The 27,723-nt window shown below is 41.1% G+C and overlaps 1 protein-coding gene across 18 annotated transcripts in view; it reads left to right on the top strand.

The window, feature by feature from the left end:
• Window positions 1–23,687, top strand: part of tncb (tenascin Cb) — a 295,874-nt gene extending 272,187 nt beyond the window's left edge. For all 18 annotated transcript variants that reach the window (XM_087998505.1, XM_087998504.1, XM_087998503.1 and 15 more), the window contains 8 exons: window positions 2,970–3,119; window positions 4,972–5,102; window positions 7,549–7,684; window positions 8,729–8,880; window positions 10,668–10,764; window positions 18,206–18,367; window positions 18,573–18,736; window positions 22,462–23,687. In XM_087998505.1, the coding sequence (XP_087854631.1) occupies window positions 2,970–3,119; window positions 4,972–5,102; window positions 7,549–7,684; window positions 8,729–8,880; window positions 10,668–10,764; window positions 18,206–18,367; window positions 18,573–18,736; window positions 22,462–22,575 (1,106 nt within the window). In that variant the 3' untranslated portion in view covers window positions 22,576–23,687. The remainder of the gene's footprint in view (window positions 1–2,969; window positions 3,120–4,971; window positions 5,103–7,548; window positions 7,685–8,728; window positions 8,881–10,667; window positions 10,765–18,205; window positions 18,368–18,572; window positions 18,737–22,461) is intronic.
• Window positions 23,688–27,723: the final 4,036 nt, after the last annotated feature.

Here is a 27,723-nt window from a genome sequence, read left to right as displayed (position 1 = left end):
GTTCAGAGAATCAAATGCCATATAACACAGTTTCACCAAGTATTGGGCTCCTGTGATCTTGTTTGGATAATCCAAAATTTGGATAATCAAATGCCGGATAATTGAGGTTCCTCTATACATTTACATAAAAAATTGTGTGTTGAGATCAAATCAGATTTTAGTTTTCAAGCAAATACTGTACTGGAAATGCTCAACAGGTCCATCAGCCTCTGTGAGGAGAAAGGATAGGTGGCAGGTTTGTAAGAAAGTGCTCCTTATTATTGCAAGAAAGATTGAAGTCCAGAAATACTTCAAAAATACTGGAACAAAGTAAAAGGGGAATAGCAAAGAATTATGGAGTGTGAGTTCTGCAAATTGTTTCATAAAAATAAGTTCATTATATAGAAAATATGCAGTGAGGTGAGAGAGAAATGAGAGGACAAGAAAATATACAAAAAGTCGACAAGACAGGGGAGAGGTCCCTGCAAACAAGATAACAAGATAACAAAGGAATATCTGAGATAGAAATAACAAAAAGGATGTTCATATTAATTTTTTTTGACTCTATCCATCTTTAGATAACTCTATAGCTATTTTCATACTGCATATTAAGTTGAACTTGTGTACATCTCTAATCAGTGTGGCTGAATGAATATTTTGCATTTATATTGTGCCAAGTACTTTGGAAATAATGGATTTGATTCTGAAGTGATGCCACCGTTATTATGTAAAGCAAACACCGAAAGCTCATTTTCACAAAGAGCAAACCATCAAATAATCTAGTCTCAGCTTGGTCACTGAGGGAGTGATAGTAGCCAGAACAATGGGAGACCTTTGCTGTTCTTCAAGTAGTACCTTCGACCTTCCTACATAGATGACATCTCATCTGTAAAATTACGGTTCCAACAATGCAGCTGCACCTCAACATTGTACTGAACAACAACACCAGGTTATGTACTCAAATATTACATGATCACATTAGGCTAATTAATGAGCCAAGAACTCATGGTGGTGAAGATAAAATTTTAGCGTGAATAGAGGATTAGTTAATAAAGAAAAGACAGAAAGTTTAGATAAGAGGGTCATTTTCAGAATGCATATCTGTAACTAGTGCCACAGAGATCAGTGAAGGGGCTGTAGGTTTTACAATGTATGTAGCTGTTGTGGGTATGTTCACTGAGGTGGAAATTTGGTTTGCCGACATTTCTTCCCCTTTCTAGGTGATACCCTCGGTGCTGCGGAACCTGCTGTGAAGCGCTGCTGTACTGTGTCATTTGGAATTTATTTGGTTTTGTTCCCATTTCTTCTGGTTGCCAGTTCCAGTTGTTCATTGCAGTGGCCAGTATATTGGGTCTAGATCAATGTGTTTATTGATGGAGTCCGTGGATGACTGCCATGCTTCTAGAAATTCTCTGGCTGTCCTCTGTTTGGCTTGTCCTATTATTGTTGTGTTGTCACAGTCACATTTGCTGTCCTTGTCGTCAGTAGATGGCAGCTATATATTCAGAGGACACGGACCACAAATTTGACTGGGATAACAAAGATAAGTGGGAAGGCAAATAGTGAGCATGACAGAAATAGTCTGCAGAGATATATAAACAGGTTAAGTGAGTGGGTAAAAGCTTTGCAGATGGAATTTAATGTTGGAAAATGTAAGATTATGCACATTTGGCAGGAAAAATATAGGAGCTAAATATTATTTAAATAGATGAAGACTGCAGAAAGCTACAACACAGAGTCACTTGGGAGTCCTCATCCATGAATCACAAAATGGTAGCACCTAATTTCAGCCGATAATAGAAAAGGCAAATGGAATGTTTCAAATGGAATGGAATTTAAAAGTAGGAAAACTTTTGCTGTAACTATACAAGGTGGTAGTGAGACCACAGCTAGAATACTATGAACAGTTATGTACCCCTTATCTAAGGTGGAATGTACTGGCATCGGAAACAGTCCAGAGGAGGTAGCCTAGCTGATATTGGGGAGGGATTTTCTTATGAGGAAGGGTTGGGTAGTTGGGGCTGTACCCACTGGGATATAGGAGACTAAGAAGCAACCTTATTGAAATATACAAGGTTCTTAGAGGACTTGACAGGTTGGATTCAGAGAGGTTGTTACCTCTTGTGAGTTAGACTAGGACCAGAGAGCATATTCTCAAAATAAGAGGTCGACATGTAAAACAACAATGAGGAACAACAATGAGGATAGTGAATCTGTGGAATTCTTTACCACACAAGGCTGTCAAGGTTGGGTCATTAAGGCTGAGATGGACTTTTAATTAATAAAGGAATCAAGTTTTGTGAAAAGGCAGGAAAGTTGAATTAAGGATTGCCAGATCAGCAATGAACTACTATGTCTTATGGTCTTAAATCCATAATGAAATGTGGATCCAAAATTGAATTCTGAAACTGTTATAAAGAAGGTATTACATGGAGGCATATAAGTCCCTTATATAATTATGTGAAGTGTCCTACAGCCAATAACATTTAAAGTCAAGTCACTGTTGGAATATATGAAACAGAACCATCAGTTTGCACACAGTATGCTCCCACAACCAAGTATGTCAACGGCTAGATGATCTGTTTGAAATTATCTGTTGATTGAAGGATATGCATTTGAACAGACACCAGGGAGAACAACCCTGATGTTCATTAAAACAGCACCTTGCGTTGGTCTTACATCCAGCTGAAAAAGTAGGCAGGGCCTCAGTTAATTACCTCACCTGAAATTTAGTACCTCTGACAGTGCAGCACTCCCTCAGCACTCCATTGGACTGTCAACTTCTTGGACTTCAACCTATAACCTTCTGACTCCAAAAGCAAGAGTATTGCCAACTAACAATTGAAGCAAACTGACACAAGGATTAAGATTAATTTCTTGCTCACATAAGTGGAAGAAAATTTTACATTATCATTTTCAAATAAGAATGTGTAGCTGCAAATCAATTGGACAAATAAGCCTAAAATCAGATACTGATCCTTCTTTTTCAGCTTCAGCTCTTCAACAGACAGAAAGGGTTTCAGGGGACCAAGTGCAGACTACCCTCTCCTCTCTTTTCCCTGGTACCTTGTACACTGTGTGGATCAGGGCTGTGAAAGGCATTATGGAAAGTTCTGCTGCATCTACTACTTTTACAACCGGTAAGTTCTACTCTGCCTGGAACCCGGGTTCAATTCCACCCTCAGGTGATTGTCTGTGTGGAGTTTGCATATTCTCTTCGTGTCTGCGTGGGTTTCCTCCGGGTGCTCCGGTTTCCGACCACAGTCCAAAGCTGTGTAGGTCAGGTGGATTGGCCATGCTAAATTATCCATAGTGTTAGATGAGTTAGCCATGGGAAATGCAGGGTTACAGGGCTTGGGAAAATAGGTGTGGGTCTGGGTGGGATGCTTCTCAGAGGGTCATTATGGGCCGAATGATCTGCTTCCACACTGTATAGATGCTATGCTTCACAAAAGCATTGTTGAGCTACCTAAATAGCTATTAGGAGATATTTAGACACCCGGCCAATAGCTTGGTCAATGATGTCGGCTTTAAGGAGTGGCTAAAGGAGGTGAAGAAGTCCGAGGCAAGAATTCTAAAGTCTGAAGCCTAGGCAGCTGAAGGTAAGTAAAAAACAGAATTGAGAATGAGTAAGAGATTAGATTAGATTCCTTACAGTATAGAAACAGGCCATTTGGCCCATCGGGCTTCACCAATCCTCCAAAGAGTAACTCACCCAGACCCATTTTCCTACCCTATATTTACCCCTGATTAATGCACCAACACTCTGGGTAATTCAGCATGGCCAATTCACCCTGGCCTGCACACCTTTGGATTGTGGGAGGAAACCAGAGCAAGCCCACACAGACACAAGGATAATGTGAAAAATCCACACAGACAGTCACCCAAGGCTGAAATTGAACCCAGGTTCCTGGCACTGTGAGACAGCAGTGCTAACCACTGAGTCACCATGCCACCCATGAGGTCTAAACAGGAACTGCCAGATACTGACCTGAGGGGATCTGGTATGAACTTTTCATCCTGCTGCTCAGGCCCTGAAGCCTGGGCTTTGAGAGCCGACAGCACTGGTAAGATATAGCAACAACTAAAGATTCAGTTATGTACAGAAAGTGGTAGGGAAACAAATAGCATGGGTGGCCATTAACAGGAACTTTAATAAATGTAGCTGAAAGGTATAAAACCATGAATGAATTTCTTAACCCTCACACAAAAAAGCTTTTATTGATCATTGTTAATGTTAAATAATGGATTAAAATCTTTCTTAGCTGCAATGCTGTCAGTTGCACAGAAAACAAGAGTGTGATGGAATACTGTCCATTTACTTGGATGAGTGCAGCTCCAGCAATGTTCAAGATGTTTGACACCATCCAGGACACAGCAGCCTCTGGATTGGTGCCATGTCCACAAACATTCATTCCTTCCACTACCGACACTCAGTAGCAGCAATGTGAATCATCGACAAGATACACTGCAAGCATTTACCAAAGATCCACAGACAGCACCTTCCAAACCCATGACCACTTCTATCTCGAAATCCAAAGGCAGCAGGTACATGGGAACACCACCACCTGCAAGTTTTCCTCCGAGCCATTCACCATCTTGACTTAGAAATCTATCATCTTTCTTTCACAGACATTAGGTCAACATTCCTCCCTAAGGGGAAATGAGGCTCTCCCTACAACACTTGGATTTCACCAGTTCAAGAAGGTAGCTCACCACCACCTTCTCAAGGGCAACTGCAGCTGAGCAATAAATGGGCCAGCCAATGAAGTCAATGCATTGCCATAGAGTCATAGAGATGTACAATACAAAACAGATCCTTCAGTCCAACTTGTTCATGCTGACTAGATATCCTATATTAAGCTAGTCCTATTCGCCAGCATTTGATCCATATCCCTCTCAATCTTTCCTATTCATGTACCCAAAAGGCATGGATCTGAATGCAATCAGTTTTCATTTATTTAATGGTTATATATTTTTATTCCCTCAAAGCCATTGATCCACCCAGAGACCTGAGAGTTGGAGAAATTACAGCAACCAATGCCATTGTTTCTTGGAAACCTCCACAAGCTAAGATTGAAGGGTACATTATGACCGTGGAATCTGAAGATGGGAGACCACAGGTAAATCCTACCGAGGGTTGATTCTCTCCGCTGTTGAATTTTCAGACTACCTTTTGTCCATCATACTGGTGCTCACATTGACTTTATTCACTGAAATTGGAGAAGATAAAAAAATTCAACCCACTGCAGTTCTCATTCAAAAAGAGTGAAGCAAAATAAAGTAGAAAGATGATAAATCATTGGGCAGATCTTTGTACTTGAGAGCTGGATGCGTAGCAGTTCACACCTCGCATTATTACAGCTATTGCAGGCCATTCTGCCCCACCTATATGTTGTTACCCTTTGAACAAGCTGTACTTCTGATCCCATGATGCTGCTGCAGATGCATTTCTTTATTACTTGGAGATGCCGGTGTTGGACTGGGGTGTAGAAAGTTAAAAATCACACAACACCAGGTTATAGTCCAACAGGTTTAATTGGAAGTGCACTAGCTTTCGGAGCGACGCACCTTCATCAGGTGGTTGTGACGAAGGTGTGGCGCTCAGAAAGCTAGTTCTTCCAATTAAACCTGTTGGACTATAACCTGGTGTTGTGTGATTTTTAACTTTCTTTATTACCTTTTCATTCTCATCATTTCTTAAATGTTGAATCCATCTTTACCACCATCTGCAATTATACTAATATGCTGTACAGTTCACAACCCTACTGGACAAAAAAAAGAAATCTCCTTCACACTATCCTAAATTTCTGACAAATTAACTTGTCACTTTGGTTCTAGTTCACTGAAGTGTTGCTTTGATTTACTTTGTCCTATTCTTTTGACCTTTTCTAAACAGTGAAGTCCAGTTATTTCTTAATTCTGTCTGTTCAAACCAAATCATCACAAGTTTTCACCAATGCTTTTGTCTTAGTTTTTGTCTATACTGGCACTCTGCTGATCCCACAATCTCCAACAAAGTGAGAATTAGAGGTTACTGGCAGATGTGATCTCTGTAACCATGGAGATGATTTTCTGAGAAATGTTAAGGCTGTGAGTTGTTCCTGAGTTATTTGGGCAGTCAGGTAACTTTCTTGGGATAAATGTCAGATTAGTGCCTTTGGCTGATTGTTGCTTTGTCTCAGATGTATACTGTATTAGAAATGTAAATTCCCCTTTTAAGGGTCAACAAGAACAGCTCCAGAGTTGATTGAGAGCAAGTGATATTCATTGGAATTTGTATTTAAGAAGTGGGTATGGGGATTTCTCCTATGGTACAGTGGTACTGTCCCTACTCCTGGACTATAAGACTGGAGTCTTATACCCCTAACCTAGAGAGGGGTAATAACATATCTGAACAGGCTGATTGAGGAAAAATAAATGAAATAAAAAACAGAGAACTGTTTTTGGTCCCTTCCAACTCTGTTATGATATAGTCTCTTCCTGCTTCCAGACCTCTCCTTCACTTTTGGTGATCTGCACTGCCTTTAATGGGCTTTGCAAGTAAATTATGGAAAGATGGGTGATTTACTGGTGGTGGTTAATAAGTGTAAAAAGAAAACACGGGTGATTTGGTGATGGGGAAAAGAAACTTCCAGTTGTGTGTAAGAGCACTTCTGAATATAAAACACAAGTGCTAGACTTGTTGAGTTGCATCCCCTTTTTCCTTATATGAACATATTTTTGATGTTCTTTTGGTTGCACTCCAGGTTTTTGGACATCTGTTGAGGAAGGATATGGGCAAGTCAGAGGACACCCCCTTGTAGGTCTGCTCCTGGGCCTGTCCAAATTGGCAAAAAACAGGTCCTGGCAGTGGAAGGGGCTCAAAGTTGCTGACTGAGTGCCCCTCTTTCCCAGCTACAATTGTGCCTGGGTATCCCTGGCAAGGAGGTATGCAGTATGGACCAATATCCTCAAAGTTTTTAGAGAAAGGTGGGCACCACATGGGTTGGCATGCCTTATCTGTCATTCCAACTCCAGTTTGATTTAACCTCCTCCCTCTTCTCCTACCTCTCCCTCACCTTTGATGGTCTGCATTGCCCTTAATAGGCTTCACATGTAAATTAATCAATTGGAAAACATGAATGATGGTAGTTGTTAATAGATGGAAAATAGCACAGGTCACTCAGCAGGTCTGGCAACATCTGTGGAGAGAAATCAGAGTTAATGTTTCAGTTCCTTCATCAGAATCCCATTTGTTTTTTGATTCTTGTTACATTGTCCCCTGGTGGGCAGTGTTTGTAGCAAATTGTTCATTGATAAACTTGTGGTCGGCTTTTAAAGTAATTAAAAAACAAAGTTGGCTTCTTCCCCAGTGAAATTTGACTTCTAGGTAGGGTAAGTGGGCAGAGGTGAAAGATAGAAACTGGGGTTTGTGCTAAACTGTACATTTACAATAACACGTGCAAATCCCTGCAAGTCCTTTGCCACCTTTGTAACAAAATAGATATTGGTCTGTTAAACACTACACATCAAAGTAAACAAACTGAATCTTTCTTCAATGTGACTTTTTATTTTTATGTGCAATAGAGAATTGAGTATTTCAGAGCTACAGATACCTCATACAGCATGAGTGAACTGGTTCCATCAATGACATACATTCTGAGACTCCAGGCCTACACAGGGTCAGAGAGAAGCAATGTGATAGAGACCAGCTTCATAACAGGTATGTGCAAAACTCATTGAGTATGCTGTTACTTATAGATTTTATCAGAAACATTGGGATATCGATATAACAGTTCGATCTCTTTACTCCCAATTTTTATCTCTCTCTGAATACCTTGACTTCCCAAGTAAATGTTTGTCTTCGCTTTAAATATCTCAAATCAATCACTCTATGGAGTTTGGGATAGTGTGTTCTCTGCCAATACGCATACACTTAACGAGTAAATAAGATAACTAATTTCAAATCTTAAAATCTACATGTACAAGCAAAACATTTACTCAAAGGTAACAGTGTAAATTTCTTTTGAAACTTCTTCTAACATAGCTATTATTTGACATATTAATGAGGATTTGATAAATATTAAAATCCAGGTAGGCAACGTTGTTTCAAAATTCTCACCATTGTTCACAAAGTACTCCACGGCATTGCCCCCTTCTATCTCCATAACCTTCTCCAGATCTATAATTCTTGAGTATCTCTGCTACTTCTGGCCCCCGGAGCTTGACATTAGTCCAATGTTAATTATCCCAACATTGGAAACTGAAAAAGAGGCCAAACCTCTTTGATTAGGAATCCCTTCCCTAAACTTTCCATCTCAGTTTTCAATATGCTTTCAGTCAGCCTGGTTCAGTACTATTTGGTGTTGGGGATGTCAAATTTGGCTTGAAGCATCTTGGAATATTTTGTTTTGTTAAACATGCTGTACCACTGTAAGCTGTTGCTCTAAAATGCTATGATGTTGAAATCTTCTGTTGACTGGGGTGGGGATCAACTTAGAAGTCACATGACACCAGACTATACTCCAACAGGTTTATTTAAAATCACAAGATTTTGGAGAACTGCTCCTTTGTCAGGTGAAGTGACTTCAAAAGCACTAAAAGCTTGCGATTTTCAATAAATCTGCAGGACTATAATCTGGTGTTGTGTGACTTCTACCTATAAAATGCTACTCATGGAAAACATTGAAAAGTTTATGGCCATCTTCAAATTTGACATTTACACTCTGAACGAGAAGAATTAAGTATAGCTTCCCTTTTTCTGCAGTTGGCTCCTTGTATCCATTCCCCAAGGATTGCTCCCAAACATTGCTGAACGGTGAAGCCAGTTCTGGACTTTACACCATCTTCTTGCGTGGAAATCGTTCTCAGCCATTGGAGGTGTACTGTGACATGACCACTGATGGAGGTGGTTGGATGGTAAAGTAACACTTTTGTTTATGGGAAGTCCATGAGGTGAATTTCTTCCTGTTGATAGTTTCACTGCAAATGATTGTGCATATACAAAGCCACCTCATGCTCCTCATCTTGCCCAAATAATCAACCAGAAGAAATTCATCCTTCTGTTCGTACATGTAGTTACTGTCAAAGTCACAAATTCCAATAAGGTCATTATCAAATCCGATCAAATTGAGAAAAAGAGCAAAACGTGAAAATATTGATGGCTGCTTGCTTACTTGCAAATTCACTGTAGTTCTGAGGATAGGCTGCTCAATGCGAGTAAAGATATTATTAACAACCCTGTACTGAAGTCTGCCTCTCTGTATACTGGCAGTAACCATCAGTCACAGTAGCATTGCATTGTTATGTGCCGTAACTCGAATGTGAAGATAAATAAGCAAATGGAAAACCTGCAAAAAAATTTGAGGCATGAATATACTGAATCTGAACATAGCAAGGTTACTAACTGTTTTGAAACACGTGATGTTTTAAAATGTTTTTTAGAACAAGACTGTTTAGAGTTACAAAATGATCACAGTGCCACCTAGTGTTGGGGGATTGAATAGTTTCTATAGTCAACAAGATCCAATAACTATTTAGATATGGAGTGATTATTCATAGCATCAAATTGCTGTCACATATGAACAGCCCATTATGTCAGCTGGTCTGAAAGGACATGGCACAAGGAACACCTGCCCGTGCTAGACACTGCTAGGAAGGAGAAGGAAAGGGATGTTACAAAAAAGAGAGCAACTCACTGTAAAATAAACTGTCTTTATTTTGTCACACAGAATACTTTATTTTACATAATACAGGACCATTTCAGACAGGCTACTGCTTCCCATCACTTGAGAATGATGTCTGCTTTCTTTCTGCTCTTTGTGACACCTAGAGATGTATTCAGAGCATACTCTAACATCTACGTTAGACAGATAAATGATATCTTTAAGTGTTGCCATCATGATGTGTAACAAGCATACAACACACAGGAAGTGATTTACTAAACAGTAGCTATTTAGTATTCCATAAATAATTAATCAGCTGTAAATGACTAAGAATGCACATTACTAATTGCAAACGAAAATTCGAAAATGTACAACTAAAAATATCAATTTCAATGTAATTTAGAGGAACAGCAAGATCCATCATGCAGGATAGCCATCTTAGGAGACAATGATTTAGAGCAATTGGAATAATGAATTGAGTGCAGTTACCTCGGATCCTCACACATTGAGGGTTGTGTAGAAGAATCTTTAGGATAGCATATGAGATTTGGGGAATGATAGTGTACTTCAGAGGAATATCAACCATGGTCCCAGCAACAAACAGCACTAGAAAATATGAAAGGACCAATCTTACCAAATTACACTCGTGGTGAGGAGCCATGCTCCCCCTCATGGGGAAGCTCACCTCAATCTCCTGCTGTTCATTCCAGGAATTAGGAAAAGCCCAGCACCATGAGTTCAATTCAACCCAATTAATCCCAGAAAGAAATCTGTTAGTCATGTTCTTTACAATCCTATACCATTTTAGTGGGGAAAATGTTAACGTGTTCATTTGATGTTCCCTCATTTGCTATTTTAATTCAGGTTAACTCACTTTTTAAAAATTTATCAAAACCCTTACCAAAGTGTAGAAGGTGTCATACAAACAACGTGAGCTTTCATTTTACAGTATCCAGGCAGTGACAACTCTCGAAGTAATATTCCTGAGATGTATGGCAAGAGTCAAAACTCTTATTAATCAAGTGAAAAATCAAATTCTAGGTTTTTCAGAGACGCCAGAGTGGCAGAGTCGATTTCTTCAGAAACTGGAAGAATTACACAAATGGATTTGGCAACCCTTCAGATGAATTCTGGTTAGGTAAGTGTAACCGTGTGTGAATTATCCAATACTTTACTACAGCAAATCCAGTTTGCCCATTAGCTTTTTTTGGTGATGGTTTGCACAGATGTCATTATATCAAAATGGCATTGCAACTTCTGTTTCCTTACCCATATTTCAGATCCATAGATATTTTTTCCATACACTTAGGACAGTTACATCTATTTTTCACATCAACACAAAACTCGCATGGCTACGCATTGTCGTGAATGTGACAGGATAACAGGAGAATGGATTTCTCACCAGCTATAATTTTAGATTAGATTAGATTACATTACAGTGTGGAAACAGGCCCTTCGGCCCAACAAGTCCACACCGCCCCACTGAAGCGTAACCCACCCATACCCCTACATTTACCCCTTACCTAACACTACGGGCAATTTAGTATGGCCAATTCACCTGACCCTGCACATCTTTTGGACTGTGGGAGGAAACCGGAGCACCCGGAGGAAACCCACGCAGACACGGGGAGAATGTGCAAACTCCACACAGTCAGTTGCCTGAGGCGGGAATTGAACCCGGGTCTCCGGCGCTGTGAGGCAGCAGTGCTAACCACTGTGCCACCGTGCCGCCCACAATATGATCAGAGAATATGATCAGAGAATTCCTACTATATGGAAACAGGCCATTAAGCCCACGCCAACCCTCTGACGAGTATCCCACCCAGACCCATCCCCCTACCTATTACTCTATATTTCCAGTGACTAATGCACCTAACCTATACATCCCTGAACACTATGGGCAATTTAGCATGGCCAATTCACCTTATCTGCACATCTTTGGACTGTGAGAGGAAATCAGAGCACCCAGAGGAAACCCACACAGATGCAAGGAGAATGGCAGCATGGTGGCTCAGTGGTCAGCACTGCTGCCTCACAGCACAAGGGTCCCAGGTTCGATTCCAGCCTTGGGCAACTGTCTGTGTGGAGTTTGCACATGCTCCCTGTGTCTGTGTGGGTTTCCTGCGTGTGATCCGGTTTCCTCCCACAGTCCAAAGATGTGAAGGTCAGTTAAATTGGCCATGCTAAATTGCCCACAGTGTTAGGTGCATTAGTCAGAGGGAAATGCATCAGGGAGGAGGATCGATGTGGACTTGTTGGGCCAAAGGGCCTGTTTCCACTCTGTAGGGAATCTAATCTAAATGTGCAAACTCCATGCAGACAATCACCCAAGGCTGGAATTGAACCTAGGTCACTGGCACTGTGAGGCAGCAGTACTAACCACTGAGCCACCATGCCACCTTATGATCTGACCTGTTATGAAGCCACATTCTAAAAGTTAATAAGTGTTTCACTGGCTTGTTATGACCTTTGAGAACATATTTTGCTATGTTTTTTAATTTAAAAAGAAAGCCGATCCTCCTAGCATTGGAAACCAGTATGATTTTGTTTTTGCATGTGCATGTCAGGTCCAGCTATAAGACTAGTTTAGTTTGGAATTATGTTCGTCTTGGACTGGTTGGACTGAAAAGTTTGTTTTCATGCTGTAGGACTCTATGACTCTATGAATGTTTTGAATATCTAAATGCAATTCCAAGTCTGCTTTCTATACTCTCAGTCTCAGCCAGGCCAGAAAAAGGGTGAAAATTTGCTGGTTTGTCTGTGAGTTTCACAACCAATGGTTAAATATCCATAAGACCATAAGGCATAGCAGTGGAAGCAAGGCCATTCAGCCCATCGAGTCCACTCCGCCATTTAATCATGGCTGATGGGCATTTCAATTCCACTCACCCGTACTCTCCCCGTTGAAGTTAATTCCTTGTGAGATTAAGAATTTATCAATGTCTGCCTTGAAGATACCCAATGTCTCGGCCTCCACTGGCAATGAAGATGCTGAAGGTGGTGTCAAAGCTATTTTTAAACTAGCTGTTAATAGATGAGGGGAGCAATGTCCACCTTTCTCTTCTCCTGCAGAGTATTTCTCACACATGTTCCTTTCACTCAAAATTGGATCAAATATATATTTTTAAAAAATAATCAACTAACAGAAGAATCCTCTCAACTCAGTCTGCCAAACAATCACCATTCAAAAAGTGCATAGTCTCCCTTCTAAAACATACAGGAGAAGGTAACTGTACAAGTCAATATGTTCAGCTTCAGTAAAGACAAGCACTTAGGAAAGCAGCCAGGATAGAGAAAGTTAGGGTTTCACAGGACAAGGCGATTGCTCTGCCCCCATTCATTACCAATGGTAAAGGTTTAAAATCAATGGTGGTTTGACTTTCATCAGTACAACTTATTTGGCCTCAATTGAAATGTAGAAAATAGGAGTAGGAGTGGAACTTTTGGCCCATTAAATCTGCTGGGCCATTCAAAATGATCATGGCTGATCCTTCGCCTTAGTTTCATTTTCCCACTCTCTTACCATACCAGTTGACATCTTTCACTTCTTTCTCAAAGAAATTTAATATCTTGGTCTTCACAGACTTCTGCATTTGAGAATTCCCAAGGTTCACTACCCTCTGAATGAAGAAATTTTACCTCATTTCAGTTTGAAAGGGTCTCCTGTTTATCCTAAGACCATGACCTGTTGTTCTGAAGATTAATATTATCACTGCATTGAGTCTTTCCAACCCTATCAGAATTGTATATGTTTCATTGAGATCCCTCCCTCATTCTTCTAAATGCCATTGAATACAGGTCCAATTGAGCTAGTCTCTCCTCATACAACAAACCAGCCATCCCAGCAATCAGTCTGGTAAACTTTTGCTACAATTGTCTATGGTTCCTCTATTATGTTAGGTACCCAGGTGCTTAGGTTTCACCCGACATACACAAAGATTCAATTTGGGTTTTGTTACCAGTAGGCTTCGTCTTAACCAGCATGTATTCAGACCATAAGACATTGGAGTGGAAGTAAGGCCATTCGGCCCATCGAGTCCACTCCGCCATTCAATCATGGCTGATGCGCATTTCAGCTCCACTTACCAGCGTTCTCCCCGTAGCCCTTAATTCCTCTAGACAACAAGAATCTATCAATCTCGGCCTTGAAGACATTTAGCGTCCCGGCTTCCACTGCACTCCGTGGCAATGAATTCCACAGGCCCACCACTCTCTGGCTGAAGAAATGTCTCCGCATTTCTGTTCTGAAATGACCCCCTCTAATTCTAAGGCTGTGTCCACGGGTCCTAGTCTCCTCGTCTAACGGAAACAATTTCCTAGCATCCACCTTTTCCAAGCCATGTATTATTTTGTACGTCTCTATTAAGTCTCCCCTTAATCTTCTAAACTCCAACAAATACAATCCCAGTATCCTCATCCGTTCCTCATATGTTAGACCTGTCATTCCAGGGATCGTCCGTGTGAATCTCCGCTGGACACGTTCCAGTGCCAGTATGTCCTTCCTGAGGTGTGGGGACCAAAACTGGACACAGTACTCCAAATGGGGCCTAACCAGAGCTTTATAAAGTCTTAGTAGTACATCTCTGCTTTTATATTCCAACCCTCTTGAGATAAGAGACAACATTGCATTCGCTTTCTTCATCACGGACTCAACCTGCATGTTTACCTTTAAAGAATCCTCGACTAGCACTCCCAGATCCCTTTGTGCTTTGACTTTATTAATTTTCTCACCATTTAGAAAGTAGTCTATGCTTTTATTCTTTTTGCCAAAGTGCAAGACCTCGCACTTGCTCACGTTAAATTCCATCAGCCATTTCCTGGACCACTCTCCCAACCTGTCTAGATCCTTCTGTAGCCTCCCCACTTCCTCAGTACTACCTGCCTGTCCACCTAACTTCGTATCATCGGCAAACTTCGCTAGAATGCCCCCGGTTCCCTCATCCAAATCATTAATATATAATGCGAACAGCTGTGGCCCCAGCACCGAACCCTGCGGGACACCGCTCGTCACCGGCTGCCATTCTGAAAAAGAACCTTTTATCCCAACTCTCTGCCTTCTGTTAGACAGCCAATCCTCAATCCATCCCAGCAGCTCACCTTGAACACCATGGGCCCTCACCTTGCTCAGCAGCCTCCCGTGTGGCACCTTATCAAAGGCCTTTTGAAAGTCTAGATAGACCACATCCACTGGGTTTCCCTGGTCTAACCTACTTGTTACCTCTTCAAAAAATTCCAACAGGTTTGTCAGGCATGACCTCCCTTTACTAAATCCATGTTGACTTGTTCTAATCAGACTCTACTCTTCCATGAATTTAGAAACCTCATCCTTAATGATGGATTCTAGAATTTTACCAACAACCGAGGTTAAGCTGATTGGCCTATCATTTTCCATCCTTTGCCTTGATCCTTTCTTGAACAAGGGGGTTACAACAGCCATCTTCCAATCATCCGGGACCTTTCCTGACTCCAGTGACTCTTGAAAGATCTAAACCAATGCCTCTGCTATTTCCTCAGCCACCTCTCTCAGAACTCTAGGGTGTATCCCATCGGGGCCAGGAGATTTATCAATTTTAAGACTTTTTAACTTTTCTAGCACTATCTCTTTCGTAATGGCAACCATACTCAACTCAGCCCCGTGACACCCTTTAATTTTTGGGATATTACTCATGTCTTCCACTGTGAATACTGACGCAAAGTACTTGTTAAGTTCTCCTGCTATTTCCTTATCTCCCATCACTAGGCTTCCTGCATCAGTTTGAAGTGGCCCAATGTCTACTTTTGCCTGTCATTTGTTTCTTATGTACTGAAAGAAACTTTTACTATTATTTCTAATATTACTGGCTAGCCTACCTTCATATTTGATCCTCTCCTTTCTTATTACACTCTTTGTTATCCTCTGTTTGCTTTTGTATCCTTCCCAATCTTCTGATTTCCCACTGTTCTTAGCCACTTTATAGGATCTCTCTTTTTCTTTAATACATTTCCTGACTTCCTTTGTCAGCCAAGGTTGTCTAATCCCTCCCTGGTTAATCTTTCTTTTCTTGGGAATGAACCTCTGTACAGTGTCCTCAATTATACCTACAAACTCCTGCCATTTTTGCTCTACTGTCTTCCCGGTCAGCCTCTGCTTCCAGTCTATTTTAGTCAGTTCCTCTCTCATGCCCTCATAATTACCTTTATTCAACTGTAACACCATTACATCCGATTTTGCCTTCTCCCTTTCAAACTCCAGACTGAACTCTATCATATTATGGTCGCTACTTCCTAAGGGTTCCCTTACTTTAAGATCTTTTATAGAGTCTGGTTCATTGCAAAGCACTAGGTCCAGAATAGCCTGCTCTCTTGTGGGCTCCATGACAAGCTGTTCCAAAAAGCCATCCTGTAAGCATTCCATGAATTCCCTTTCTTTAGATCCACTAGCAACATTATTTACCCAGTCCACCTGCATATTGAAGTCTCCCATGATCAATGTAACCTTGCCTTTCTGACATGCCTTCTCTATTTCCGGGTACATGTTGCGTCCCTGGTCCTGACCACTGTTAGGAGGTCTATACACAACTCCAATTATGTTTTTTTTGCCTTTGTGGTTCCTCAATTCCACCCACACAGACTCCACATCATCCAACGCTATGTCATTCAATACCATAGATTTAATTTTGTTCTTAACTAACAAGGCAACCCCACCCCCTCTGCCCACCTCTCTGTCTTTTCGATAAGTTGAAAAACCATGGAGGTTTAACTGCCAGTCCTGACCCCCCTGTAACCAAGTCTCTGTGATGCCTACTACATCATAATCATTCACTATTATCTGTGCCATTAGTTCATCGGCTTTGTTATGAATGCTACGAGCATTCAGGTAAAGTGCCTTAATGCTAACTTCCTTATCATTAGAGATGTTGCAAGTCATATGTCCTAAGTTATCCTTGCTTTTTACTGCATTCTCAGTCTGCCTCAATTTTAAATCTGCCTGGAAACATGCTATCCTGCTGCTTATCTTGCCATTTACCTCCATACTCCCTGTCGCTTTCACTTTCCCTCCCCCCCAACTCAGAAGTTTAAAGTCCTACTGACCACCCTATTTATCCTCTTCGCTAGAACATTGGTACCGGATCGGTTCAGGTGGAGACCGTCCCAACGGTAGAGATCCCCCCTGTTCCAAAACTGATGCCAATGCCCCATGAAGTGGAATCCCTCTTTCCCACACCAATCCCTTAGCCACGTGTTTACTTGCCTAATTTTATTGTCCCTATGCCAATTGGCATGTGGCTCGGGCAGTAATCCGGAGATTATGACCCTTGAGGACCTGTGCTTCAATTTCCTGCCTAGTGCTTCGTAATGCCCAAACAGGTCCTCCACCCTAGTCTTGCCTATGTTGTTGGTACCAACGTGGACCACAACAACTGGATCCTCCCCCTCCTGCTCCAATATCCTTTCAAGCCGGTCGGAGATGTCTCGCACCCTGGCACCGGGCAGGCAACACACCATGCGAGACTCCCGATCCGGCTTGCAAAGGATACTATCTGTCCCCCTAATTATAGAATCCCCTATAACCACTACTTGTCTATTAGCTCCCCCCTCTTGAATGGCCTTCTGGACCATGGTGCCTTAGTCAGTTGGCTCATCCTGTCCAGAGCCCTTTTCCTCATCCGAACAGGGAGCAAGAATCTCGTACCTGTTGGACAAGGTCAAGGGCTGAGGCTCCTCCACTCCTGAACTCCGGTTCCCCCTACCTGCCTCACTTACAGTCACACTCTTGTGTCTGATCACTAGCTGAATGTGAATTACTTAATCTCCCAGGTGTGACTGCCTCCTGAAACAAAGCATCCAGGTAACTCTTGCCTCTCCCGGATGTGCCGCAGTGTTTGAAGCTCAGATTCCAGATCATCAACTCTGATCCGGAGTTCTTCCAGCACCCACACTTGTTGCAGATGTGGTCACTGCCGTTCACAATGGGATCAGCCTGCCCCCACATCATACAGCAACAACACATCACCTGCCCAGCCATCTCTGCTTAGTTAGTTAATTAGTTACTTTGTACAAGTATGAATTAGAATACCTTCTGATACCTCTCTGCTATAGTTGTTTTTTACCCTAAATAAGGACTTGATTTATACACACACAAAAAAAACAAAGTAAATTTTTAACTAGTCCCTGGTAAAGAAATAAAAATCCTTACCTTAAAAGACTTATATACTCACTTTTCCTTCCCGGCTGCCCCTCTGCTTGCCGTCACTTCCTCTGCTGCTCCCGCTCTTTCTGTGGAGAGAGAGTAAAAAAAAACACACCGCTGCCCGCTACAGGTAAGCAATTTTAAAACAAACTGTCTTACCTTTGCTGTAGTCTCCCAGGTTCGCTTTTACCTTCGACGCTGCTCCCACTCAAATGCTGGTAACACAATGATGATCTCCCTTTCATGGTAATGGTAAGTAATCAATGGAAGATTTTAAAAAAGCCTAAATTTGTCTTAATAATAGCAGAATTTAATTGACACTAGTCACTGCTGGAGTTTGTTGGGTTGAATTGAGATTAAGAATGGCCCTCTATTTAGTGTAAAATGTTTATATTGTATGTTTTTGTAGGGCTTGAAAACCTTCACAAGATTACATCACAGGGTCATTACCAACTGCGTGTGGATTTCCGAGATGAAGGGGACTCTGCTTATGCAGTTTATGACAGGTTCCTTATCTCTGATGCCAAAAGTCGATACAAGCTACATATTGGAAGGTACAACGGAACAGCAGGTAAACGTCAGATTTCATCTAAAGCTTATGAGCAAAAATAAATGTGAATAATTATCAAGAAAATCTCCCCTGTCAAATTTTGTATATCTGTCCATTTGAGCGAAGTACAAGTGATCCCCTTTGGACAGCAGTGCTATGGTTGACCATAATTTTGCACTATAGTGTTTAGCCCATTTTTAAAAATCTATTTTTGTTTTCTGCTCAGGTGATTCCCTGTCTTACCACCAAGGTCGGCCATTCTCCACAAGGGACAGAGACAATGATGTGGCTGTGACAAACTGTGCTCTGTCTTACAAGGGAGCCTGGTGGTACAAGAACTGCCACAAAGTAAATCTGAATGGGCGATATGGAGCTGAAAGCCATAGCCAGGTATGTCAGGACAGAAGTGGATATGTCATGATTCGCTATGTTTAGTTGAACCAACTGAAGGATGGGAAAATTGACATGGAGTTGACCATTTCTTAGTGTTAATAAAGCATGCCTGCTGACAAATTAAATACAGGGTATAATTAATTCTGAATATTTCATATAACCAATAGACTAAACAGTTCCTTTTCCAATGTAGATATAAAGCTTGGGTAACTTGAGCCTTCCTGTTTCTCCTACCATGTGCCACCCAAATGGTGTAAACCATATAGGAGCCTGGAGGTTCCTCCACTTGCACAACCTTGGTGTTCAGCCTGGAAATTACCCATTTTTGCCCATTTGGGTGATGTTAAGTTACAACCAAGTATCTTGCAATTTCATTAAAAAGCACCCAAACTTAAAATGGACTTAAATGGTGTCAAGGTAAAAACAATGACTGCAGATGCTGGAAACCAGATTCTGGATCAGTGGTGCTGGAAGAGCACAGCAATTCAGGCAGCATCCGAGGACAGGCAAAATCGACGTTTCGGGCAAAAGCCCTTCATCAGGAATAAAGGCAGAGAGCCTGAAGCGTGGAGAGATAAGCTAGAGGAGGGTGGGGGTGGGGAGAGAGTAGCATAGAGTACAATAGGTCAGTGGGGAAGGAGATGAAGGTGATAAGTCAGGGAGGAGAGGGTGGAGTGGATAGGTGGAAAAGGAGCTGGGCAGGTCGGACAAGTCCGGACAAGTCAGGGGATCGAGTTGCTGGAGGTTAGAAACTAGGATGAGGTGGGGGACGGGGAAATGAGGAAACTGTTGAAATCCATATTGATGCCCTGGGGTTGAAGTGTTCCGAGGCGGAAGATGAGGCGTTCTTCTTCCAGGCGTCTGGTGGTGAGGGAGCGGCGGTGGAGGAGGCCCAGCACCTCCATATCCTCGGGCAGAGTGGGAGGGGGAGTTGAAATGTTGGGCCACGGGGCGATTTGGTTGATTGGTGCGGGTGTCCTGGAGATGTTCCCTAAAGCGCTCTGCTAGGAGGCGCCCAGTCTCCCCAATGTAGAGGAGACCGCATCGGGAGCAACGGATACAATAAATGATATTAGTGGATGTGCAGGTAAAACTTTGATGGATGTGGAAGGCTCCTTTAGGGCCTTGGATGGAGGTGAGGGAGGAGGTGTGGGCACAGGTTTTACAGTTCCTGCGGTGGCAGGGGAAAGTGCCAGGATGGGAGGGTGGGTCGTAGGGGGCCGTGGACCTGACCAGGTAGTCACGGAGGGAACGGTCTTTGCGGAAGGCGGAGAGGGGTGGGGAGGGAAATATATCCCTGGTGGTGGGGTCTGTTTGGAGGTGGCGGAAATGTCGGCGGATGATTTGGCGGATGATGTCAATGCATGTCACTGTCAAAATGGAATTAAATCCCTGATTACAGGTTCTTAAGCATATTACATTCTAGCAAATACCATTGAGATTCACAATAACATATTTGCATGCTCTGAATAAATGAATACTTCATATGGATGCAAACATAATTTAAATAGATTTCTATCAGGAGATTTCATCTTGAATTGGGTATGAGTCCAACAACACGAAAGAAGCTATGCCCGTCTGCAAAACAGCCAATTGATGAACATGCCATCCACTGCCTTATACATTCATTTGGTAACCATGGGGATGGATGGCTAATGGTATTATCACTGGCCTAGAAACTCTCATAATGTTCTGAGGACCTGGGTTCAAATCCTGCTATGGCAGATATTGGAGCTTTACCTCAGTTAAAATTTGGAATTAAAAAATTTAATGATGACCATGCAGCCATCGTTGAAAAAGCCAATGTGGTTCACTAACGGATTTGGCCTAAATGTGAACTCCACACCCATACCATTTAATAAACCTCTGGGCATTTTGGGGTGAGTAATAGCCAGTGATGCCCATGTCCTTTGAAATGAAAAAACGTCTCCATCACTGGTGTACAATTACAACGATGTGTAACAAGATGCACTGCAGTAAATTGCAAAGACTCCTTCAGCACTAGCTTTCAAATCCATGCCATCTACTGTCTATGAAACAAAGGTATGGGAACAACATCACTTCCAATTTCTCCACCAAGCCACTTGCCATTCTGATTTGTTTCTTTAGTATTGCGGTATCAAGGTCCTGAATTCTCTACCTATGTGCACTGTACTGTACTCCATGGGCTACAGTGTCTTAAGATGATAGTTTACCGCCACCTTCTCTAGCGACAGGCAATAATTGCTAGCTTTGCTGGAGTCATCAATATTATATTAACAAATAAAAAGAAACACAATTCTGGGACAAATTATATGGATGATTTGACACATGATAAATTTTGCACGCTTTGGAGAAACACGGGGAGATAAAGGTCTAGTGGTGCTATTGCTGGACTGTTAATCCAGAGACCCAGGTAATGTTCTGGGGACCTGGTTTCAAATCCCACCACGGCAAATGATGGTATTTGAGCCCAATATTAAATAATCTAGAATTAAGAGTCTAATGATGACTGTGAATCCATTGCCAGTTGTCAGAAAAAAGCCATTTGGTCCTTTAGGGAAGGAAATTTGCCGTCCTCACCTGTTCTGGCCTGCATGTGACTCCAGACCACTAACTGCCCTCTGGACAATTAGAGATGGGCAATAAATGCTGGCTTAGCCAGAAATACCCTCATCCTATGAATGAATATAAAAAAGTTGTCTCAGGATTGTGGTTTCCAAATTTCTTGAAGAGAAAGGCTAGGGATTTTTTTTCTTAGGTACCATTATGTCTATCATAGACAGAGATCAATATTGTCATCATTATCAGTGTATGTTGTGACTATCAAGCTGGTAAAAGGTGAGCTAGCTACCACCTGATGATGGAGCGGCTCTCCGAAAGCTAGTGCTTCCAATTAAACCCGTTGGACTATAACCTGGTGTTGTGTGATTTTTAACTTTGTACACCCCAGTCCAACACTGGCATCTCCAAATCATAGCTAGACCTTGGGTTTCTTCAATATCCCAAAGCCTGGATAAGAAGGAAAAGGGAATTATCTTCTTACTCTTCTCTTCAGTCCTTAAAATGTATTTTCTTTTGTTTGTTACTATATTTCTTTCCCTTTTGAAATAAGTGGTGGTGCGACACTCCCGGCAACATCCTCTCTTTGTGAAGTTCAATTTCGAAAGGATTTGCATTGAAACTCTCTTTATGGATAAAGCAAAAAAAATGGTTTATTCACACATTTTAGCGGGTGGGGGGGAGATAATTTACAATTACACCAATTACAACATTTAAAAAGCATCTGGATGGTGACATGGATAGGAAGAGTAGAGATGAATATGAGCTAAGTGCTGGTAAATGGGACTAGATTCATTTAGGATTACTGGTCAGCATGGACGAGTTGGACTGAAGGATCTGTTTCCATGCTATACGGCTCTATGACTCCATGACTCTAAGGTCTCATGCTTTAAATTCTGTGTCTTATAATCCTGCGCCACTAGCAACCTGACGAAGGAACAGCACTCCAAAAGCTAGGACTTACGAATAAACTTGTTGGATTATAACCTGGTGTGTGATTTTTAACTTTGTCCACCCCAGTCCAACACCACCACCTCCTCATCAATAATAAATCAAATCAAATAAAAAATGTTGTGTTCCTATGTTCCCAAGTATCATATCCTTGCATACAAATGACAGTTATTACTCTAATGTACTGTATGCTTTCTTATTCATTTAATTTTATTTCATTTCTCAAATAGGGTGTTAACTGGTTTCATTGGAAGGGTCATGAGCATTCGATTGCATTTGTTGAGATGAAATTGAGACCACACAACTTCAGAAACCCACAACAGAGAAAGAAGAGAGCACAGTAACATCATTAAAAACCAAATCAGCCATCAACAGTAATGGTTCATAATGTACAAAAATATCACTAATTTAGTTCACAATTGAGTTACTGTGTAATATGAGCCGTGCTAGCAAAGTGTTCTCATCTTACATGGGTTTAGCTCCACTCAGTTTAAACACCAAAGATAATTTTGACAATAATTAACATAGGTTGTTATTGCTTTTAGGGTCATAGCTTTACGTATGTTGCTTGGAGGCTGGGGGTGGGCTTTATATGTACATCATTATACCTACACAGACATCAGAGTGTATTATTTGTGTTTTTGTTCATCGTGTTGGAGATATATTGCCATGGCAACACACTGACCAGTTGATATTAGAAGGTTAATGTACAGAAGCTTCGTGTTTAACCATCAAATGTATAAGCAGACTGTTTAAATGTGGGTGCAGATTTTTTTTGTTAAGGTAGAGCACCAGATTTGTGGTACTTTACTGAAAAGAAGGTATTGTTTGAAAAAGCACAAATTGGTTCTTGCCATTGGTTCGCAATTTCAGGTACCTTTACTTTAAACAAAAATCAACCAAATGTTGATTTTGTTAAAGCATAGAACAACAGTAATGTATATACCCAAAACTAGGAGCCCTTATTAAAGTCACATTCACAAAGATTCATTTGCTCCGTAGAATAGGACAAGATTTTTTCAGTAAATTAACAATGACACACATGTTTAAAAAGAGTACATTATTAAATGTAATTTTGAGTTATTTTTCCTCGTGGGAAGTTATGTCTGGATTGTTTAGAATAATCACAACGCATCTTCCGTTTATATAAATGGCATGATTATTGTGCTGAAATAAAAGGAAAAATAATGAAATACTTTTAAGGAATTCTATTTTCAACGCAAGTGTAAAATGTAATATTTTTGTCTTTCAAATGTCCACAACCAAAAATTTTTTTCCTGGTTTATATAATGTCCTAACTCTGGAAACATATGATCACTAGGACCTAAGTTATACTGTACCACTAAAACCATAATATACATTTGTAAAATAATGAGTGTTTCTCACCTGAATAATTTCAATGTATGTTTCTGTGTACTCCTAATTAAAATAAAGTAATGGTGTTTTAACAAATTTATACCAGGAATGATTTTTTGGCCACAAGGAAGAAAGCAAAACATCCACTGATACAATATGAGTAACCATGATCTCTTAGAGCTCTCTTGATTGCCAGAGGGAGTAGGTGGCTTTGCTGGAGTTCTTCCACATGGACCACACAATTCTTTTTGCCCATATCCGAGAGTTAGTGACTTGGAGTGGACTGTGCAGAGGGATGAGATGATTGTTGGTTATTTAAAACAATGGGTTCAAATATTCTTTTGTGCTATGGTGTGCTTTTGTCGAGTTCCCCTACTATCAGTGATGTTTGTTAAATGGTGTAGGTGAAAACCACACTAACCAATAAGATCCCACTTTCAATCTGAGCTCTGTAATACAGTAGAGATTGTACGTAAGTGAGAGTGAAGTTAGGACCTTTAGTTTCAATGAGTCATCAACGACTCCAAGTAAAAGGCATTTGATATAGGCAGTGGTAAGTTTGTTTAATGGAATCACAAGTGGTTCGACAGAGCAGCAAGCAAGGTGGTATTAACAATCTGTTTTGTGAGCACTGGCTCTGGACTCTCCAGTTGTTTGGCACATTGTCTCCTGCTGCCTTCTTGTTGCTGCTGTGTTCCAGTCTACCTTTTCTTCTGTTGGTTATGTGTCAAGACCATATGACTCTTATTGCATCATTTTTTGATCCAGCTGTGTATTAGGTGACCAATCACTTTACCCTTGAATAGGGTGAGTCTTCTCAGCCATCCTAACTTTTTCACTAGTATTTATTTTTTAGCTTAACACTATTTCAATATTGTCCCTTACTGATATTTGAACTTGTAAATCCCTTATGCACAATCATTTGTTCACTAAATAGGAGATTTTTTTATCTAATATAATTAAACAAAACACAGTTCTTTACCTTAGCCACTGCCTTATTATACAATCCAGAAGAAAATGCTTATCCAAATTTCCAATCAGGCAAAAGTTCAGAATACCTCTGGACCCAAGCTTTTATGACAGCTTAAAGTTTCTATCTTCTATTTCCCCATGTGTTAGCATCTAACCATGACTAAATAACTTTAAAATTATGTCTCAGCATTTTTTGAATTTGTACTTTCATCATAACCCACAATCCCTCTAAATGGCATTTGGACCATGGATTAATGGGATGGCATGTGATGGCAAGGAAGAAATCATGTCCATTTCTGAGCAATGTACACTTGAATTTATGTTCAACATGTTAAGTGAGAACACCATTGTGGCTGACAGGAACCTTAATGCTCACCATTGATGCTGTCAGGCATGTTAAATATTTCCCACGTTTTCCATTTTCATTTCAGATTGCCAGCATTTGCAGTATTTTATATTTGTGCTTGTCTTTACCTTGTCATATTCCATAGTTGAAGAGCTGTTCACTTGACATGAGAGAAGAGGTTTCTTGGATGAGGTTGGAAAAAAGATAGAATGAGTACAGTACTGGTCTTCAGGACACTAGGACAAAACAGGGTTTTCCAATTTTTCACAATACAAAATTAAAATATATAAGTTCAAAACAGAGACATCTCAAAGCAGACTGGAGATTTAAAGAAGCTTGCCCTCTTATGAAACACTGAACATGCTAAAAGTGTTTTCAATATCAGCAATTTAACACCACTGAACACCACAGAATAAAAGAACTGAATGAATGCCTGGCAAATAACAGCATAAAACAAAATACAAATCCAGTCTCTTCAAGGTACAATGAATTTTCTCCCTTCTGCATATGCGGAGCAGGAAATGTATAGAAAGTGGCTGGCCAAAATTGTCAGCTATTGATGATCAAATGAATTCATATCCTGAAATCTCTCTTCATCATTTATCAGGTTAAGTAAGACATTTCACAGATTTATCAGGTTTGAGTTTAATTGTGGATAGTTGAATTAGGGGTTTATACAATAGCTGGCATTCACTTGATCTGAGAAGTGGAACATGTTTCATCAATCTATTGTTTTCATTGTGAGTGCAATCACACAATGACTGTGTAAAGGATTTTAGTCTATTGAAGTTACATGGGCTGTGGCCATTGCAGATTGGGCCAGCAGTTCTTACCAATCTCTCAATGCCCACAGGGCAGTTAAGATAGTAATGGGTCTGGATTCACACACTGCCCAGGCCACAGAAGGATGGTAGATGGATTGGGCAATATGCACAACTTTCTGTAGTTTGTTATGGTCCTGGGCAGAATAGTTGCTGTACCAAGCCATGATGCGTCCGGATAGAATGCTTTTGTAAAAGTTGGTAAGGATCTTTACCAGGGCAAATGAACAAAGTGAGATTAAAGGGGAACTGAAAGAACTGCGGATGTTGTAAATCAGAAACAAAAACAGGAATTGCTGGAAAAGCTCAGCAGCTCTGGCAGCATCTGTGGAGAGAAATCAGAGTTAACATTTCGGGTCGAGTTTCGGACCCTTCCTCAGGAGGGTCACTGGACCCGGAATGTTCTCTCCACAGATGCTGCCAGACCTGCTGAGCTTTTCCAGCAATTCCTGTTTCTGTGCCTGGATTAAAGAAGAGCAGCTTTGAGAAGGAAAGTGAGATTGCAAGTTTTTGGGAGGGAATTCCAGCGTTCCGGACCTTGGAAGTTGAGGGCATGGCCAGCTGTGAATACATTGGCACTGAAAGACAATTTCAATGTTTGAGCAAAACAGCACAAGGTTTCTAATAAGCAAGTGAAATGAAAGCATAGTTATGCCTGAGGTGTAGGAAATAGATGTTTTTTGTGCCCCCAGCAACATCTCCTCAATTGGCAGCTGGCAGGGCAAGAAACAGCCAACTGGTACTTGGTGGGCCAGTGGGGGTGGGGAGCAGGGTGGGAAGAAGGTCAGGCAGTGTTGGTTCAGTGCTGGGGCTGTACAATGGAGCTGCACATTAACCTGTCAGATCTTGTGGAGTCAAGTCAAGGGAGGCTATTGGATCAGGAGGAGGGTGACAGGTCAGGTTGGGTGGGGGTGGCGTAGTGTAACATCAGTGGGGAGAGGGTGTTCAGTCAGTGTGTTAGGGCAACTCAGTGGTGAATCAGGGATTCAGTTTAATAGTTAGCTATGAGTTCCAGTAGATTTCTCTATTTTCTAACCTCTCCTCAGCAAATATTAAGCTTAAGTGAGTTAGAGCTTAAGTGAGTTAGAGCTTAAGTGAGTTAGAGCTTTCCATAATCTCCAGCTGTAAGGGATTTTTTTCATAGGGCCCCAAACATTGGGTAATTACTACTTGGATATATCAATTCTCACAGAGTCAGCATTTCTGCACAGTCCGCAACTGCAATCTGGCCAGCACTGACTGTTTGGCCATCAGAATTACTGGGTGATCATCTGCTACCTGGCAGTTAGTTTCTTCCTCACCACTCAGGGGTGTACAGACTCAATAACCTTTCTGGCCGGGAATTTTAAGGGTAGCAATCCTTAGTCCCTTCAGCACTGTCCTTTTTTGCGCTGTCCTATTACTAAATGTGTTAGTAAATTATGCCTTCTCTAAGATGCAGGTTTGAATTTTCTGAAATCTATGCTTTCCAACCAGGATCCGTTACTGCTGGCGTGCTCTGTCTCGTAAATTGTTTCTTGCAATGTGCAGTCCCATTTCTTTTTAAATGTTCATTAATTAATTAATTCAATCATTCATTCATGCAATTAACCCCAATGAAACATTCAAAAAAATCAATGAAAAGTTGCCCATGATTATTAAATAACGGAAGTGTTTCTAGAAAATGTTTATATAACTACAGAAACCTTTGACCAATTTAGAATTTTTTTTGCTTATTTATTCATTTGTGGGATGTAGGCATTGCTGGCTGGGTCAGTATTCCTTGCCGTTCCTTGTTGGCCTTGAGAAAGTGGTTGGTGAGCTGCCTTCTTGACCTGTTCAGTCCACCTGCTGTGGGTTGACCCACAATGCCATTAGAGAATGAATATGTGGTTTGATTAATTCTCCAAACATTTGTCCATTAAGTTATTGTGGCAAAATTCACAACCAAATCCATACAATGGATGTATGATTTCAATTTGAATTTAACTTCCTAATTCTTCAGTTCTCTTTCTGGT

Source organism: Chiloscyllium plagiosum, unplaced genomic scaffold (assembly GCF_037043375.1).
Source record: "Chiloscyllium plagiosum isolate Xiang-an unplaced genomic scaffold, Cpla_swu_hap1 HiC_scaffold_21, whole genome shotgun sequence".
NCBI classification, from domain to species: Eukaryota; Metazoa; Chordata; class Chondrichthyes; order Orectolobiformes; family Hemiscylliidae; genus Chiloscyllium; species Chiloscyllium plagiosum.
Note: the sequence above shows the minus strand (reverse complement) of the source record. Positions and strands in the feature narration are given on the sequence as shown.